Source organism: Nanorana parkeri, unplaced genomic scaffold, assembly GCF_000935625.1.
Source record: "Nanorana parkeri isolate BGI_ZX_2015 unplaced genomic scaffold, ASM93562v1 scaffold1816, whole genome shotgun sequence".
Lineage (NCBI taxonomy): Eukaryota > Metazoa > Chordata > Amphibia > Anura > Dicroglossidae > Nanorana > Nanorana parkeri.
The window spans coordinates 233,990-250,611 of NW_017308084.1; the positions used below are offsets into that span (position 1 = coordinate 233,990).

At 50.8% G+C, this 16,622-nt stretch overlaps 1 protein-coding gene across 2 annotated transcripts in view; it reads left to right on the forward strand.

The window, feature by feature from the left end:
- Window positions 1–253: 253 nt before the first annotated feature.
- Window positions 254–16,622, forward strand: part of RAB11FIP4 (RAB11 family interacting protein 4) — a 30,448-nt gene continuing 14,079 nt past the window's right edge. The window contains exons 1-13 of one of the 2 annotated variants that reach the window (XM_018571719.1): window positions 254–473; window positions 633–821; window positions 2,867–3,001; window positions 5,674–5,709; window positions 5,802–5,901; window positions 6,909–7,012; window positions 8,067–8,207; window positions 8,521–8,602; window positions 8,851–8,988; window positions 9,301–9,459; window positions 11,022–11,165; window positions 12,003–12,119; window positions 13,488–13,494. In XM_018571719.1, coding sequence (XP_018427221.1) covers window positions 271–473; window positions 633–821; window positions 2,867–3,001; window positions 5,674–5,709; window positions 5,802–5,901; window positions 6,909–7,012; window positions 8,067–8,207; window positions 8,521–8,602; window positions 8,851–8,988; window positions 9,301–9,459; window positions 11,022–11,165; window positions 12,003–12,119 — 1,548 coding nt within the window. In that variant the 5' untranslated portion in view covers window positions 254–270 and the 3' untranslated portion in view covers window positions 13,488–13,494. Of the gene's footprint in view, window positions 474–632; window positions 822–2,866; window positions 3,002–5,673; window positions 5,710–5,801; window positions 5,902–6,908; window positions 7,013–8,066; window positions 8,208–8,520; window positions 8,603–8,850; window positions 8,989–9,300; window positions 9,460–11,021; window positions 11,166–12,002; window positions 12,376–13,487; window positions 13,495–16,622 lie in introns of those variants that run through there. The other variant, XM_018571718.1, reaches the window with a different exon arrangement.

The following is a 16,622-nucleotide window of genomic DNA, read 5'->3' on the forward strand; positions in this document are numbered from 1 at the left end:
TTACAATGAGGATATATAAACCTGACAATGATGCAGTAATTGCGATTCCATAAATAGAGAACATTGCGATGTGCTGTCATTCTTTTCCGATGACGTCGTGGTCCGTAGTGTTGCCCTTATCAGATTCCAGTGTAGGTGTGTACGGGCTCCTATAAACTCTTTTATGGCAGACTCAGGATTGTACTGACTTGTTTGTGGTGACTTGTAACTCTTTGTGTTCTAAATCCGTGCTCTCTGTGCCTCCATCAGAACAGCCACATCACTCATAGGATGTACGTCGAGGCAGAGGCCACTTTCAGCGACTCGGAGCTCTTCCCGGACGAGGAGAGTTTAGCGCTGGGCCATCAGGATGTCCACCATGAATCGGACTTGGACAGTGCCATTGAGAGCGCACCTAGCTCGGAGGTTTCTGATGAATATCACAGCGATGGGAAGGCAGAGGATGTGCATGGGCTCTACCTGCCTGATGAACGGTAAGCAGCTGTACATGAGTCATGATGTGATCTGTAAGGCAGGACAATGATTTCGGTTCTACATTATAGAACTATGGTTGGATTTGAGTGTCTCACTCTTCAGCGTGTGCTTGGTTCTTTTTTTATCTCATGACTTTTACAATTCTCTATCCCTCTCAGGAACCTTCTCAACCCTTCAGCCTTGTCGGAGTTCTCAAGCCATTCCACTGCCTCTGTGATCAGCGCTGAGGAGCAGTTCGAGGACTATGGAGAAGGGGATGATGTGGATTACGCCCCCAGCAGTCCGTGTCCCGATGATGAAAGTCGAACCAACGCCTTCTCTGACCTGGGCTCCTCCGTCCCCTCCAGGTGAGCATAAAAAGAGCTCTTTGTCTAGCTTCTTGCTGGATGCCAACTGCAGGGCTAAAATCTAATTATCCACTAAAGTGAATACTGTGATGACACCAACAGCTGCTGTGGGTTCCAGGCTGACCCCACCGGGTCCTGGAGAGCTAGTGAGACATTGTTGCTGTGTTTACACACATGGTCAGGACCTCTTTATTTACAATGCTGAATAGTCTCAGATATCTCCATGTCGCCTGGGTGGGTGGCTGGTTGGACAGGAATGATCTCACCACTTGTGTAGCCTCATAAATTTATTGTCACAGACGCTGCTTATTGCGGGAGGGAACTATAACCATTTAAAACTATCCAGTTAATGACTTTCATAAACCTCTCCGATATATCTGTGGAGTCTCAGGGTTAGAAATTAACTCCCCTTATTACTTGACCTACAATGACTCTAAATTCAAACATGTTTATTGCAAAATATGCTCTTCCAATCCTTCCTGCTGCTACATTAGAAACATGGCGTGATTGAAAGTGTGTGTGCCAGATCTAGGAGCTGTTGTCCCAAGACCGCCAGTGGGATTCACATACAGGGCAGTATTACCTATCCATGTCCTTTTGACCGGTTACCAGTCAGAGACAGAATGCCTGTGTATGTATAATTCTATATGTACACTGTGTATGTCTCTCTCCAGACACACAGCTACTAAGTAATACCACAAAATCTTCTCCTGGAAAGTGTACAGACATGGCACTCTTCTACTCCCAGTAAACCCTGACCTGGGGTCAGCAGGGGATTATACAAATGTGACTGGAGCTTGGCTTGGTTTTTTGTAGCCACCTTTATTTTCCATAACACAGCGCAGAGGAATCTTTAAAGGAGAACTATGGGGTCAAGTCTTTTCCCCCATAGTTCTCCTTAGGGTAACGGGAGAACACAAACTAGCGTCCTCCCGTCACCCTAAGCTCAATATATAGGGAGCTACAGCTCGCGGTATACTGAGACGCTGCAGCCGGGACGGATCCTGACATTTATGTCTGGACCCGCCCAGCTGCGTGACTGACAGCTGGCTCTGCCTATCTAGAGGCAGAGCCAGCTGTACCCGCCCCCTCCCCCGTCCGTTCCGCCAGTCAGCGCTGGAGGATCAGAGCGGGGAGGGGGGAATCCAGTCCCTCCCCCTGTCACGGCCTTCTGCCGGCACAGGATCGAGAAGTGAGCGAGCGCCGGTATGTGTTCTCTCACCTCCCGATCTACTGAGCCGACCTGTGACAGTCTCATTGTGGCAGGTCGGCTTAGATTATGAGGCTGAGTGAAAATCACTCCCCTCATAGTTCTCCTTTTAATCTGCTGCCTACAGATATCATTGTTCTAAATCTCTATACAGATCAGGAGTGGGACATGTTCTGTCAGCAATATGTTTTTCCCACAACTTTTATACCACATGTGTTTCTCCTGTGCCATCACCTTTCTGCTGTCCTCCGTCGGTGGAGAAACAGAAATTTGGGCAGGAACCACATAGTGATCGTTTTCTGTTTTCAATGAAAATATAAAAGTTGTCTAAAAACAACAACAGAGAATATTCCACATCTTTTATAGAATACCCCACAGGGCGTGATGAATCAGAAGTCTTATTATGTGTGGCGGCAGCACAACGTCTAGCACCGTAGTGAATGTTTACCTGAATTTGCATTACACAGGAACTGTACAGAGCTGAGCTGGGAGTCTCTGAACATTACCAGACCTGATCAGCATGAGTTCACGCTGCACAAAGAAGTGCAAATGTCTCTATTTTACTTCACAGCACCTCTCACTTTAGCAAATAAAAGTTTAAAAAAGAGCCATTGCCGTCCTAGCAAAACTTTCCAAAACTATTCAGCATAATCTGCACACAATGCCTGTCTGTGGTACCAGTTGGTGAGGGTGCTCTCCGCACACCTTACAGCAATCCCGGCCAGTAAGAACGATGGTGCTTGTAGTAACTGCCACGGATGGCACCGTGCAAAGTACAAGTACTGTGGTACCAGACATTGCCTGTATGATGACGCCGATTTATTATTTCTCACAGTGCCGGACAGACACCTCGGAAAATGAGACACATGTACAACAGCGAGTTACTGGACATGTACTGTACGCAATGCTTCAAGAAGATCACCCTGCTGAATGACCTGGAGGCCCGTCTGAAGAACCTCAAAGCCAACAGGTGACTTTTCACATCAGTCTGAACTAGAAACGGTTTCACGTCATGTTTTCTGGACCCGAAATCCTCCTTGTGCCAGACTATGGTGAGGGACAGGCACCAGTACAGAGGATTAATATGGAGATGGAGCCTTGCCCAGACAGTAAACATTAATCAGAATAATGTCATTAAAGAAATGAGACATTGTATACTAACTCAGCTAACTCATCTGTACAATACCCATGGAGAGAAAGCTAGATTACATTGTAACCACATGAAGTTCTCTAATTAAAGACCACTGAGACTTTCATGAAGACTTACACAATGGGCTCAGCAAATTGTTATCTTTAGCAGTGAAAGAGTGGAATTAGATTATAATGCAGTGCTGTATGTCCATGCCGCGTTATGGTTCAGTTTCAGGCCTGGGTGGAAAAAGGTGAATGGAGAAATGTTGGTCTGGCCTGGGTGGAGAAATGTTGGTCTGGCCTGGGTGGAGAAATGTTGGTCTGGCCTGGGTGGACACAATGATTGGCTCAGGCCCAGGTGGAAAATGTGATGGAAGCATGTATGGGTCAACAAAGTGGAGGTTTCAGGCCTAGGTGGATGGCACAATGGGACCCTGCCTGGAATTGGCATGAGTTTACAGGAGGATGGGGGTCAGGCCCCGGGTGCACAGGAGGATGGGGGTCAGGCCCCGGGTGCACAGGAGGATGGGGGTCAGGCCCCAGGTGCACAGGAGGATGGGGGTCAGGCCCCGGGTGCACAGGAGAATGGGGCAGAGCCAGATGCACAGGAGGATGGGGGTCAGGCCCCCAGGTGCACAGGAGGATGGGGGTCAGGCCCCCGGGTGCACAGGAGGATGGGGGTCAGGCCCCCGGGTGCACAGGAGGATGGGGGTCAGGCCCCGGGGGCACAGGAGGATGGGGGGGTCAGGCCCGGGGGCACAGGAGGATGGGGGGGTCAGGCCCGGGGGCACAGGAGGATGGGGGGGTCAGGCCCGGGGGCACAGGAGGATGGGGGGGTCAGGCCCGGGGGCACAGGAGGATGGGGGGGTCAGGCCCGGGGGCACAGGAGGATGGGGGGGTCAGGCCCGGGGGCACAGGAGGATGGGGGGGTCAGGCCCGGGGGCACAGGAGGATGGGGGGGTCAGGCCCGGGGGCACAGGAGGATGGGGGGGTCAGGCCCGGGGGCACAGGAGGATGGGGGGGTCAGGCCCGGGGGCACAGGAGGATGGGGGGGTCAGGCCCGGGGGCACAGGAGGATGGGGGGGTCAGGCCCGGGGGCACAGGAGGATGGGGGGGTCAGGCCCGGGGGCACAGGAGGATGGGGGGGTCAGGCCCGGGGGCACAGGAGGATGGGGGGGTCAGGCCCGGGGGCACAGGAGGATGGGGGGGTCAGGCCCGGGGGCACAGGAGGATGGGGGGGTCAGGCCCGGGGGCACAGGAGGATGGGGGGGTCAGGCCCGGGGGCACAGGAGGATGGGGGGGTCAGGCCCGGGGGCACAGGAGGATGGGGGGGTCAGGCCCGGGGGCACAGGAGGATGGGGGGGTCAGGCCCGGGGGCACAGGAGGATGGGGGGGTCAGGCCCGGGGGCACAGGAGGATGGGGGGGTCAGGCCCGGGGGCACAGGAGGATGGGGGGGTCAGGCCCGGGGGCACAGGAGGATGGGGGGGTCAGGCCCGGGGGCACAGGAGGATGGGGGGGTCAGGCCCGGGGGCACAGGAGGATGGGGGGGTCAGGCCCGGGGGCACAGGAGGATGGGGGGGTCAGGCCCGGGGGCACAGGAGGATGGGGGGGTCAGGCCCGGGGGCACAGGAGGATGGGGGGGTCAGGCCCGGGGGCACAGGAGGATGGGGGGGTCAGGCCCGGGGGCACAGGAGGATGGGGGGGTCAGGCCCGGGGGCACAGGAGGATGGGGGGGTCAGGCCCGGGGGCACAGGAGGATGGGGGGGTCAGGCCCGGGGGCACAGGAGGATGGGGGGGTCAGGCCCGGGGGCACAGGAGGATGGGGGGGTCAGGCCCGGGGGCACAGGAGGATGGGGGGGTCAGGCCCGGGGGCACAGGAGGATGGGGGGGTCAGGCCCGGGGGCACAGGAGGATGGGGGGGTCAGGCCCGGGGGCACAGGAGGATGGGGGGGTCAGGCCCGGGGGCACAGGAGGATGGGGGGGTCAGGCCCGGGGGCACAGGAGGATGGGGGGGTCAGGCCCGGGGGCACAGGAGGATGGGGGGGTCAGGCCCGGGGGCACAGGAGGATGGGGGGGTCAGGCCCGGGGGCACAGGAGGATGGGGGGGTCAGGCCCGGGGGCACAGGAGGATGGGGGGGTCAGGCCCGGGGGCACAGGAGGATGGGGGGGTCAGGCCCGGGGGCACAGGAGGATGGGGGGGTCAGGCCCGGGGGCACAGGAGGATGGGGGGGTCAGGCCCGGGGGCACAGGAGGATGGGGGGGTCAGGCCCGGGGGCACAGGAGGATGGGGGGGTCAGGCCCGGGGGCACAGGAGGATGGGGGGGTCAGGCCCGGGGGCACAGGAGGATGGGGGGGTCAGGCCCGGGTGCCCGGGAGGATGGGGGTCAGGCCCGGGTGCACAGGAGGATGGGGGTCAGGCCCGGGTGCACAGGAGGATGGGGTGATCAGATCAGTTAATGTTCATTCTGTAGATACTAATGTGCCCTTATCTTTGTGTGTCTCATCTGCAGCCCAAACAGAAAGATCTCCAGCACGGCATTTGGGAGGTAAGTCACACCTATCTTAGGAATATAATAATGGGGGTATAGTAAGGAAAGGGATTGCTGATTTCTGATTCATGTGACTTTTTTTTTTGCAGGCAGCTCTTCCACAACAGTAACCTGAGCAGCAGTAATGGCAGCACAGAGGATCTCTTCCGTGACAGCATTGACTCTTGTGACGCTGACATCACCGAGAAGGTGAGAGACGGGCTGGCCTTCTGCTTACACTGTGTGCATGTCCACACTCGCATGTACTGCTAATCTATTTGAATGGTTTGCCTGTCGTAGTGATTAAATTGCTGAGATTTTTATCATTGGCAGATTAGCAATAATCTATCCCATTTCTACAGCTGGTTTCTGATTGGCTGCTCTAGGTTTCCACATTTCCAGCACCGTGTGTTCTGAAAACAGTTCTGTTCATCAGTAAATATGGTGGAAGGGTGCTTCTTCCATACCATACAGGAAACCTTCATCCTGGCAGGGTGACACCTCCTCTTCCATACCATACAGGAAACCTTCATCCTGATGGTGTGACACCTCCTCTTCCATATCATACAGGAAACCTTCATCCTGATGGTGTGACACCTTCTCTTCCATATCATACAGGAAACCCTCCTCCATGTGATGCCTCCTGTACCACCTCTCTTCTGTAGTGTGGTCAGACGCTCAGCTTGTGGCCTCAGCTGATTCGTGCTCATGTTTACTATCAGCTGAGGACACGATGGATTAATCGTAGACTTCTCGGTACACTTTGTCTCCTGGCCTGGATTTCTATAAACCATCTTAAGTCAAATCTCCACAATGCGGTCAAACTTTAACCTCCTCTTTAATGACTCGCCTTTAATGCCGCATATCTCAATGCAAAAATGAAAAGGGATCACTTTTCTGACACCTCAGCGTGATTAACAAGCGACCAACTTCCAGTGCTACTAGATCTATGTCCCCTGTGCGATCCCATTTGATTCTGCATTGCTCTCTTAGGATAGAAGATGCATGTACAATTTCCTTCCAGTAGATTTGTAAAGGCCAGTCAGCAAGTTAATACAAAACTGTGTGTAATGGAGGTGTGTGGCAGCCCCTTGTGGTGGCAGCAGTGGGATTTATAAAGGATTTCCAAGCCAACACTGCCCCCTGCTGGCTGACTTCTTAAACTGCAGAAATGCCGAGGTAATCCAAATGTAATTATTCATCTGTCCCTGTCACAGGTCAGCTACCTGGAGAAGAAGGTGACAGAGCTAGAGAACGACAATCAAACAAACGGAGACGTCAAGAGCAAATTAAAACATGAGAACACCCAGCTGGTGCACAGGTGAGCGACAGGCAGATGAGGCTAAAGGAACAGATGGGCACATGAGACACAGCAGACCTGTCCCAGTGGGCAGACAAGGAGCCTGTCTTGCATGTTCTTCCTGTGCTTGTGTGGGTTTCCTCCGGGTACTCCGGTTTTCTCCAAAAGACATTCTGGAAGGTTACTTGGCTCCTGTCTAAAATAGTCCCTCGTATGTACCCTGTTTCCCCAAAAATAAGACCTACCCCGAAAATAACACATAGTACTATTTTTGGGAATTGCTAAAATATAAGACCTAACCCGAAAATAAGACCTAGTTGTGACCATTCCCAGGGCCGATGGTGGCATAAGGGGAAGCTTGAAGAGCCGCGGGAGAGGCAGGAGAGAATCAGCGGTGCCAACGAAGCCGGCGCTAGAGGAAGCGAGGCGGCAGCACAGGGAGCAGAGCCACATAAGCCCACGCCTCCTCTATAGCCCCGCCTCCTGTCACAGGCGGAGTCATACCAAATGCGCTCCGTCTGTGAGGAATCGATAGTGAAAGCTTTGCTCATTCTGGCCAGCGATTGGTTACCAAATTGCTCTTGGAAAGGTACGGCACCCGATTGCCCTGATCACCATATTTTTGTACATGAATAATTGTGGATTGTTGTACATTAAAAAAAAAAAATAAGACCTACCCTGAAAATAAGACTGAATGTGTTTTTATGAGCCCCAAAAAAATATAAGACCGTGTCTTATTTTCGGGGAAACACGGTATGTATGTGCAATAGGGACCTTAGATTGTAAGCTTCACGAGGACAGGGACTGATGTGAATGTACAGTATGTAAAGCACTGCATAAAATGTCAGCGCTCTATAAATCCCAATAATAAATAAATAAGACACGGGACAGGCGAGACACAGGGGACAGGCGAGACACAGGGGACAGGCGAGACACAGGGGACAGGCGAGACACAGGGGACAGGCGAGACACAGGGGACAGGCGAGACACAGGGGACAGGCGGTGGACAGACGGTGGCAGGCGAGACACATGGGGACAGATTTGATTGTGATGGAATATGGTTTGCGGTCTGCAGGGTACATGAACTGGAAGAACTGCTTAAGGACCAGGAAACCAGATCGGAGCAGATTCTGGATGAGGAGCTGAAGCGGCACAGGGAAACGTATACCAGGCTGGAGAAGGAAAAGAGAACGGAGATCGAACTCCTGAATTCCAGGTAGGGTCTTATCTGCCCCTTCTACATGCCACCAAAGGCCAGAGCCAAATTGTGTAACCAAAAATTTGCTCCTAAAGATGAGGGTAACCCTAATCCTGTCTGAATTTAGCTAATAAAGGGTCTGCTGAATGATGGCAATGAATGACTTCCCGTAATGTCCAGTGTACAACCATTCCCTACGCCATATAGAGACTACATTCCTACCATGCTTTCTTTTCTTTGTCTGGACTTCATCTCTCAGACCCACGAAGAGGACATGGCCCTTATGCTCAGATAATCCACTAGTTACAAGTTCCTGTTTTTGTGTTTTCAGGGTTCAGGAGCTGGAAGAGGAGAACGAGGAGTTACTGACATCCATCACCAGACTGAAGTCTCATACAGAAAAGATGGATGAGGTGAGCAAGAGATCCCGCTAAGTGTGCGAGGGAGTGAGAGGAGCCCACGGTGTGTTCTCAAGGGCGGCTGGGTGCTCTGCGGAGGAAGAGGGGACGTGTCAGGGGTATTGGGGGGTGTCGGGAGCCCAGGGCTGCTGGAAGTATTGGGTTTCTGTGGAGTTTCACGGTAAAGTCTCCCTTTACACACTCACAAGTCTAAAATATATATATATTCCTGCATATAAAGCTGTTTTATTATTGTTCCTCAGGAAAAACAGCGCATGTCTGATAAGCTGGAGGACACCAGTCTGCGGCTGAAAGATGAGATGGATCTGTACAAGAAATTGATGGATAAATTGCGGCAAAACCGGCAGAACTTCCAGCGGGAACGCGAGGCCACGCAAGAGGTGTGAATGTGTGGTGTATTATTTGGGATTTACACCCCCTTCTTGCTCTATTCTTTGGTCACTGCACCGAAATTCTGAATACTTCACAGTAAATGAGCCTTTAGATGGCGCTGTTCTGTTTTCTGATCATATCTAGAACATAACATGTTGTGGAATGTTACAGCCTGATTTCATATACTAATGTAAACAGAACTCCTCCACCCATCTTAGAGGTTCTCTGCCTGCTTCTGTAACTATCTGCGTGTATATCTGCACAATGATCCGGGACAACTGGTTTATGATCTACATTTGTCCACTTTTGTATGTTTCCAGCTGATTGAAGATCTGCGGAAGGAGCTGGAGCACCTCCAGTTGTACCGCTTAGACTGTGAGCGGTCTGGCCGGGGACGGGGCTCGTCAGCGGGGTTGTATGAATACAATGCTAAAACCCGCGAGGCCGAGCTGGAGTATGAGATCAGACGGCTTAAACTGGTAATGACTTCCTTGCCTGTGCAGGGTGCTATGCGTTCATTCTGTCTGTCATTAATCCGGTCTAGAGGCCCCTAAAGGATCTCTTCACCTACATCAAGAAAAGCGGAGTACACACAAACCAAAAGGAGATCGTATTCTCCCAGCCATGTCCTTCTTTTCACAGTCTAACCTGCAGTGTAAGGCCCCATTCACACTGAGCGTATCGCAAATCGCGCGTTTGTCGCGTGATTTGCATTTTGCGCGACATCGAGCAAATGGTTGCATTCGATTGCTGTAGAATCGCGCCGAAATCCACTCCAAAAAGGGTCCTGTTGTAGCGACGCACGACCCGCGACAGCGACGAACAGAGCCCCATTGCCATGCATTGGAGAGCGATATCGCGCAGTAAATATCCGCGATATAGCGCGGTAAAATCGCTCAGTGTGAATGGGGCCTAAGGCCTTGTTCACACCAAGCGCGGAGCAGGTGCAGGTGCGGAGCAGTTGCAGACCGGATCAAAACTGCGTCCAATGTATTCCAATGGTATTTTTTGCTCCACATCGCAGCGTGCAGGTCCAGAGCATGTGAAAAAACTGCAGCAAGCCCTATTTTACCTGCTCTGGATCTGCAAACGCATCAAAAAAATGCATGCACGTGCCTGGAACGCACTGAAAGCCCATGTTAAACTTTAAAACATTTTTTTTTTTAGCCAAAAACGCGTAAAAAATGTATCTAAAAGACTAGCGTGCGTGTGCAGAAACCTGACCGGATCTGCTCTGCATTTGGTGTTAAAGGAGATCTATGAGGGGGGAGGGGGTGCTTTTCACTCCTCCTCATACTTCTAGCCGACCTGTGACAATGAGACTGTCACAGGTCGGCTCAGTAGATCGGGAGGTGAGGGAACACATACCGGCGCTCGCTCACCTCTCGATCCTGTCATGGCTCTCTGCCGTAACAGGGGAGGTGCTGGATTCCCCTCTCCCCGCTCCGATCCTCCAGCGCTGACTGGCGGAACAGACGCGGGGAGGGGGCGGGTACAGCTGGCTCTGCCTCTAGATAGGCGGAGCCAGCTGTCACTCACGCAGCTGGGCGGATCCAGACATCGATGTCGGGATCCGCTCCGGCGTCTCGGTATACCGCGAGCTGTAGCTCTCTATATACTGAGCCTAGGGTGACGGGAGGACGCTAGTTTGTGTCCTCCCGTTACCCTAAGGAGAACTATGGGGAAAACACTGACCCCATATTTCCCATATTTCTCCTTTTAACAAGGCCTAAGAAGAGCTGGAACCTGCTTACTGATAGGATCCCCCTCCATGTCTCCTGTAGATGACTTGGGGGGGGGACGACTTTGTGTTATTATGAAACATCTGAATTATAACCGTTTATTATAAGGCAAAGGATTGGCTGCTGCCCTGTTCATTCGTTATATATATTACATGTACAATTGCACTGTGGCTATGTTGCTGCTGTATGGACTCCCCGTAGTTGGGTCTTTGTCACACCAAGGCCGGCTCTCTGTCACACCAAGGCCGGCTCTCTGTCATGGTCTAACCATTCTCTAACCCTTGTGCTCCGCTCCTCAGGACAACCAGAAGCTTCGGGACCAGAATGATGACCTGAGCGGGCAGATTCTCAGCCTCAGCCTGTATGAAGCAAAGAGTCTTTTCTCCACTCAGACGAAGGCGCAGTCACTGGCAGCCGAGATCGACACCGCTTCAAAGGATGAGGTAAGATGGCTGCCTGAGGAAGAGGCTGGAGATGGACATAGGCTATTACTTTGCCCTTTTTACAATCTTCTACATGGAAATACATTGGAAGCTCTATCACCGCTAATTTCTGCTAATCTCCAATTCTGATTTAATAACCATAATTGCCAAGCCCCCGGCAGGGAGTATTGAAGTTCAGAATCCAGGGGGGGTCTCCTCACATCCAAGCATAGTGTAGTAACGGTCACCCAGAATGGGCTGATTGGAACCCCCTCATAGTCCATGTCTGGGGTGACTGCTGCCAGGATTTCTTGTTGTGACCCGCTCACATCCTGCAGAAAGTTTCCCAGCACACTCTCACCAGCCGGCATGTAAAACAACTTGTCTCACCGCTAAGGTTAAAAACAGATACACGTCTTCTGCAGAGGATGTGAAAGCCGCACAGCGGCGCCAAGGCACCTCTTATAGTGCGGTCCTAACGCTAAACAGGTAAAATAGCAAAAAGTTTCGCAGCGCACTCGCCAGCCAGCATGCAAAAAAACTTGTCTCACTGCTAAAAGCCCTTCCATGTGCACCGCGCTGTAAAGCTGGTGACAAATTGATGAGTGCGTTTGGCATTTGCTTTCCCCTCACATCCTGGTCACATGGGTAGCTGTGGTCCAGAATTGTGTTCTAAACCTCACTTTCCAGGCATGGTGGTGGACTGCCACCTAGAAAAGCCTGGACAGGCCCCTCTTATATGCACAGGGGCTGCTCTCTGGTTTCAGCCCCCCCCACTGATATAGAGGAGTTGGGCGTTTGGTCCAGCAAGGAGACGGAATATCATTATTCAGATTTCTTTTCCCTTTTCCTTTTCAGCTGATGGAAGCTTTGAAAGAACAAGAGGAAATCAACCTGCGTTTGCGGCAATACATGGACAAGATCATTCTGGCCATTTTGGACCACAATCCCTCCATCCTGGAGATCAAACAGTGAGTGGCTCAGGCCCGCTGACGCTCATCACGCTCCATTGACTGTACTGTGATTGTCTAGGAATAGTTATTTTCTAGATTTGATGTCTTTGTGGTGTACTCTGGGGACCAGTCTGCACATTCATCTCCACCTTTCCCCCCCCTCAAGACACTTTAAGACTTGTTGCTGCTACATCAAGCCTGGATTATACTGGAAGAACTGAACCTCGTGTGACCGGAAGGATGGATGTCATGGCTCGTGGCATGATGGGAAGACACCTGATCAGAACATGACTCTACCTCTTGCTGGACTTTACATTCTGGTTGAGATACATTTGTTGGACCCGTTCAGTTTGGTGTTTCTAGAAAAAAAAAAGGTCAAAATCCAGATTGCAGCTTTCAGTCCTACTAGGAAGAGCGGGGGCCACGTGTGCTGAATAATCCCACCACTCCCTATGTACACACACACACACACACACATAGCGGGACACTCACCCAGCCACCACGAGATCACTTCTCAATGGCCGCCATTCTCCTGGATTACATTCCCCAACATCTGCCAGAACCCTTCAGGAGGGACGCCACTTCCCCTGATGAGTATTTCATTATGTGGAATATGCCGCAGGAGAAATCGTACTCCATGTTGGGGACACGACTATAATCCTACGCCAGAGGCTAGAAACCAGCATAATCCACCCAGAATCATTGGTGTTTGGCGGAGTGATCCTTTAAGTGACCACTAAAACTGAAATACACCCCAAAAATAAAATAAAAATCTGTTAGAAGCCTCGGAGGAAAGCTGATCTTTTCATATTTGGAGGTGGCAATGTCACTTGTGAAGAAGCTTCCCTGGTAGCCAGCAATCCAGAAGGAATATGTGGCCCTGAAGTCACAGCTGCTTCTATCTGAGGCTTCTCACACAATTCTACCATTTTGTGACAAAGTTTAATGTAGAAAAGAAAACTGAATGCGTGTCTGTACACAGTCACCCCTGTATGCACTACTAACATGGACCACAAGAAGAGGGGTATAGAGGGGACACACACACGGGCCCGCTCTCATCTTCCCGTAGGCTGTACATGGCATCGGCCAGTATGTTTCAATACTGAATGTATAGCGGATTTTCCACACATAAATGTCTTGCACTCATCAATGTTGAGTTCACTGGCACTGTGCCTTCCACCTGTACACCTCCACCCCATATGGTGCCATCCTCCACTGTAAATATGTAAATAAATGGAAATTTCTACACTTAGTGCCACATTGACGATTACAGAGATCTTGTCTTCTTTCTACGGATAGGTGATGTGTAATATGATGGAGGGGCGTTGTGAAAGGCCCCCCCGGGGACCCGTTGGTGCGGCACACACATGTGATGTATTGGGGTGTTCAGGTGAGGGGTACCAAATGACGCACATTTTAGAGAAATATCCTGAAACCACTGGAAATATTTTGTGACTCACAAATGGTGAAAATACAGCTCAGTGTGTCATTGGCCAGCAGCTGTCACCTGAACCCGGCAGCCTACGGGTTGGCTAGGAGCTCACCTCCTGATGCAACCAATGATATAATACACCGTCTGAGCCTCCTCCACTCTGTACACATGACAGGTACTCTTTGGTGCCCATAATTTCTTCCTGCCCTGGCACTAATTATAGATGATGATTGCACTAATAACACCACACAGCGGGCGGGAAGTTAAGGACACATGCCCCTCTGACATTTTTGAATTGTGATATGTTTACAATTGGTGTAAATAAATGATTTGACTTCTGTGCGGCCTCTGTGTCATTCTATATATTGTATAATAGCGGTGTGTGTATGAGAGGCCATGACTCCCCCCTCATCTAAGCCTGTCATTCTAAAGAGCTGCCAGCCACAACATGTAAGTAGATCTGGGACACAGTCTGGACCTCTTTTTGAACTGAGCGGCGATACACCAGATACCATACAAAGCTCAAAGATTAATACTGAGCAGAGTTGGTCTTTAAATGAACATACTCATCATGCATTGCATGTAGTGCATTAAGATGTGTCAGGTGCTGCATCAAGAACTGCATTAAGTAGCAGGATAGGGTGGCTGGTGTCCAGGCAAAATTATATTAGGCTTGGGACATGTGGTGTTCAGTCAGGGTCATATCATAGGGTTGGCACATTTGTTCAGTCAGGGCCATATCATAGGGTTTGGACATGTGGTGTCATATCATAGGGTTTGGACATGTGGTGTTCAGTCAGGGTCATATCATAGGGTTTGGACATGTGGTGTTCAGTCAGGGTCATATCATAGGGTTTGGACATGTGGTGTCATATCATAGGGTTTGGACATGTGGTGTTCAGTCAGGGTCATATCATAGGGTTGGGACATGTGGTGTTCAGTCAGGGCCATATCATAGGGTTGCCACATTTGTTCAGTCAGGGCCATATCATAGGGTTTGGACATGTGGTGTCATATCATAGGGTTTTGACATGTGGTGTTCAGTCCGGGTCATATCATAGAGTGGGGATATGTGGTGTTCAGTCAGGGCCATATCATAGGGTTGCCACATTTGTTCAGTCAGGGCCATATCATAGGGTTGCCACATTTGTTCAGTCAGGGCCATATCATAGGGTTGCCACATTTGTTCAGTCAGGGCCATATCATAGGGTTGCCACATTTGTTCAGTCAGGGCCATATCATAGGGTTGCCACATTTGTTCAGTCAGGGCCATATCATAGGGTTGCCACATTTGTTCAGTCAGGGCCATATCATAGGGTTGCCACATTTGTTCAGTCAGGGCCATATCATAGGGTTGCCACATTTGTTCAGTCAGGGCCATATCATAGGGTTGCCACATTTGTTCAGTCAGGGCCATATCATAGGGTTGCCACATTTGTTCAGTCAGGGCCATATCATAGGGTTGCCACATTTGTTCAGTCAGGGCCATATCATAGGGTTGCCACATTTGTTCAGTCAGGGCCATATCATAGGGTTGCCACATTTGTTCAGTCAGGGCCATATCATAGGGTTGCCACATTTGTTCAGTCAGGGCCATATCATAGGGTTGGGACATGTGGTGTTCAGTCAGGGTCATATCATAGGGTTGGGACATGTGGTGTTCAGTCCGGGTCATATCATAGAGTGGGGATATGTGGTGTTCAGTCAGGGTCATATCATAGGGTTGGGACATGTGGTGTTCAGTCAGGGTCATATCATAGGGTTGGGACATGTGGTGTTCAGTCAGGGTCATATCATAGGGTTGGGACATGTGGTGTTCAGTCAGGGTCATATCATAGGGTTGGGACATGTGGTGTTCAGTCAGGGTGTATCATAGGGTTGGGACATGCAAACAAGGCTTAGTGACTTAACTATGAGCAAAAACATAGGAACCGGGGTGTAGAACAACAGCTGTACGGACTGTGATCGCTCCACACGCAGCTGTACGGACTGTGATCGCTCCATGTGGTGTTCAGTCAGGGTCATATCATAGGGTTGGGACATGTGGTGTTCAGTCAGGGTCATATCATAGGGTTGGGACATGTGGTGTTCAGTCAGGGTCATATCATAGGGTTGGGACATGTGGTGTTCAGTCAGGGTCATATCATAGGGTTGGGACATGTGGTGTTCAGTCAGGGTCATATCATAGGGTTGGGACATGTGGTGTTCAGTCAGGGTCATATCATAGGGTTGGGACATGTGGTGTTCAGTCAGGGTCATATCATAGGGTTGGGACATGTGGTGTTCAGTCAGGGTCATATCATAGGGTTGGGACATGTGGTGTTCAGTCAGGGTCATATCATAGGGTTGGGACATGTGGTGTTCAGTCAGGGTCATATCATAGGGTTGGGACATGTGGTGTTCAGTCAGGGTCATATCATAGGGTTGGGACATGTGGTGTTCAGTCAGGGTCATATCATAGGGTTGGGACATGCAAACAAGGCTTAGTGACTTAACTATGAGCAAAAACATAGGAACCGGGGTGTAGAACAACAGCTGTACGGACTGTGATCGCTCCACACGCAGCTGTACGGACTCCAATCACTCCATAGACACGGCTGTACAATGCCCCCAGCCATCCTGTAGCTACGGGTTCGTTCCCCGTCTGTGCCTCCCAGAGATTTTACATAGCAATATGCAGATGATGCTAATTAAAAATAAATATTTGTGTAGGGTAACCGTCCCCCCCTCCCCCATACAACAAATACAACCCCAAATGGATCTGATACCATACAATTGTATCGCTCCCTCCTATTTATCAATATCGACATATTCTACCACCCCTATCATACATGTTTATAAGACCACTATAGTTATATAAGGTATACTAGAATACGGTAACCCTATATTGTTTACATACAATGAAACCTATACATGGAATGATCTAGCAATATGCCATACATACACTGTATATAATGCTGTATGACTATAAACACCAACCACAGACTATACTTTTCTCTAAATAGCTAAGCATACATAGCCTTCTATATGGGGGCATAGCCCCTCTCCCCTATCAGGTCTCTTCTATATACTGTACAGAGATCCTATATATAG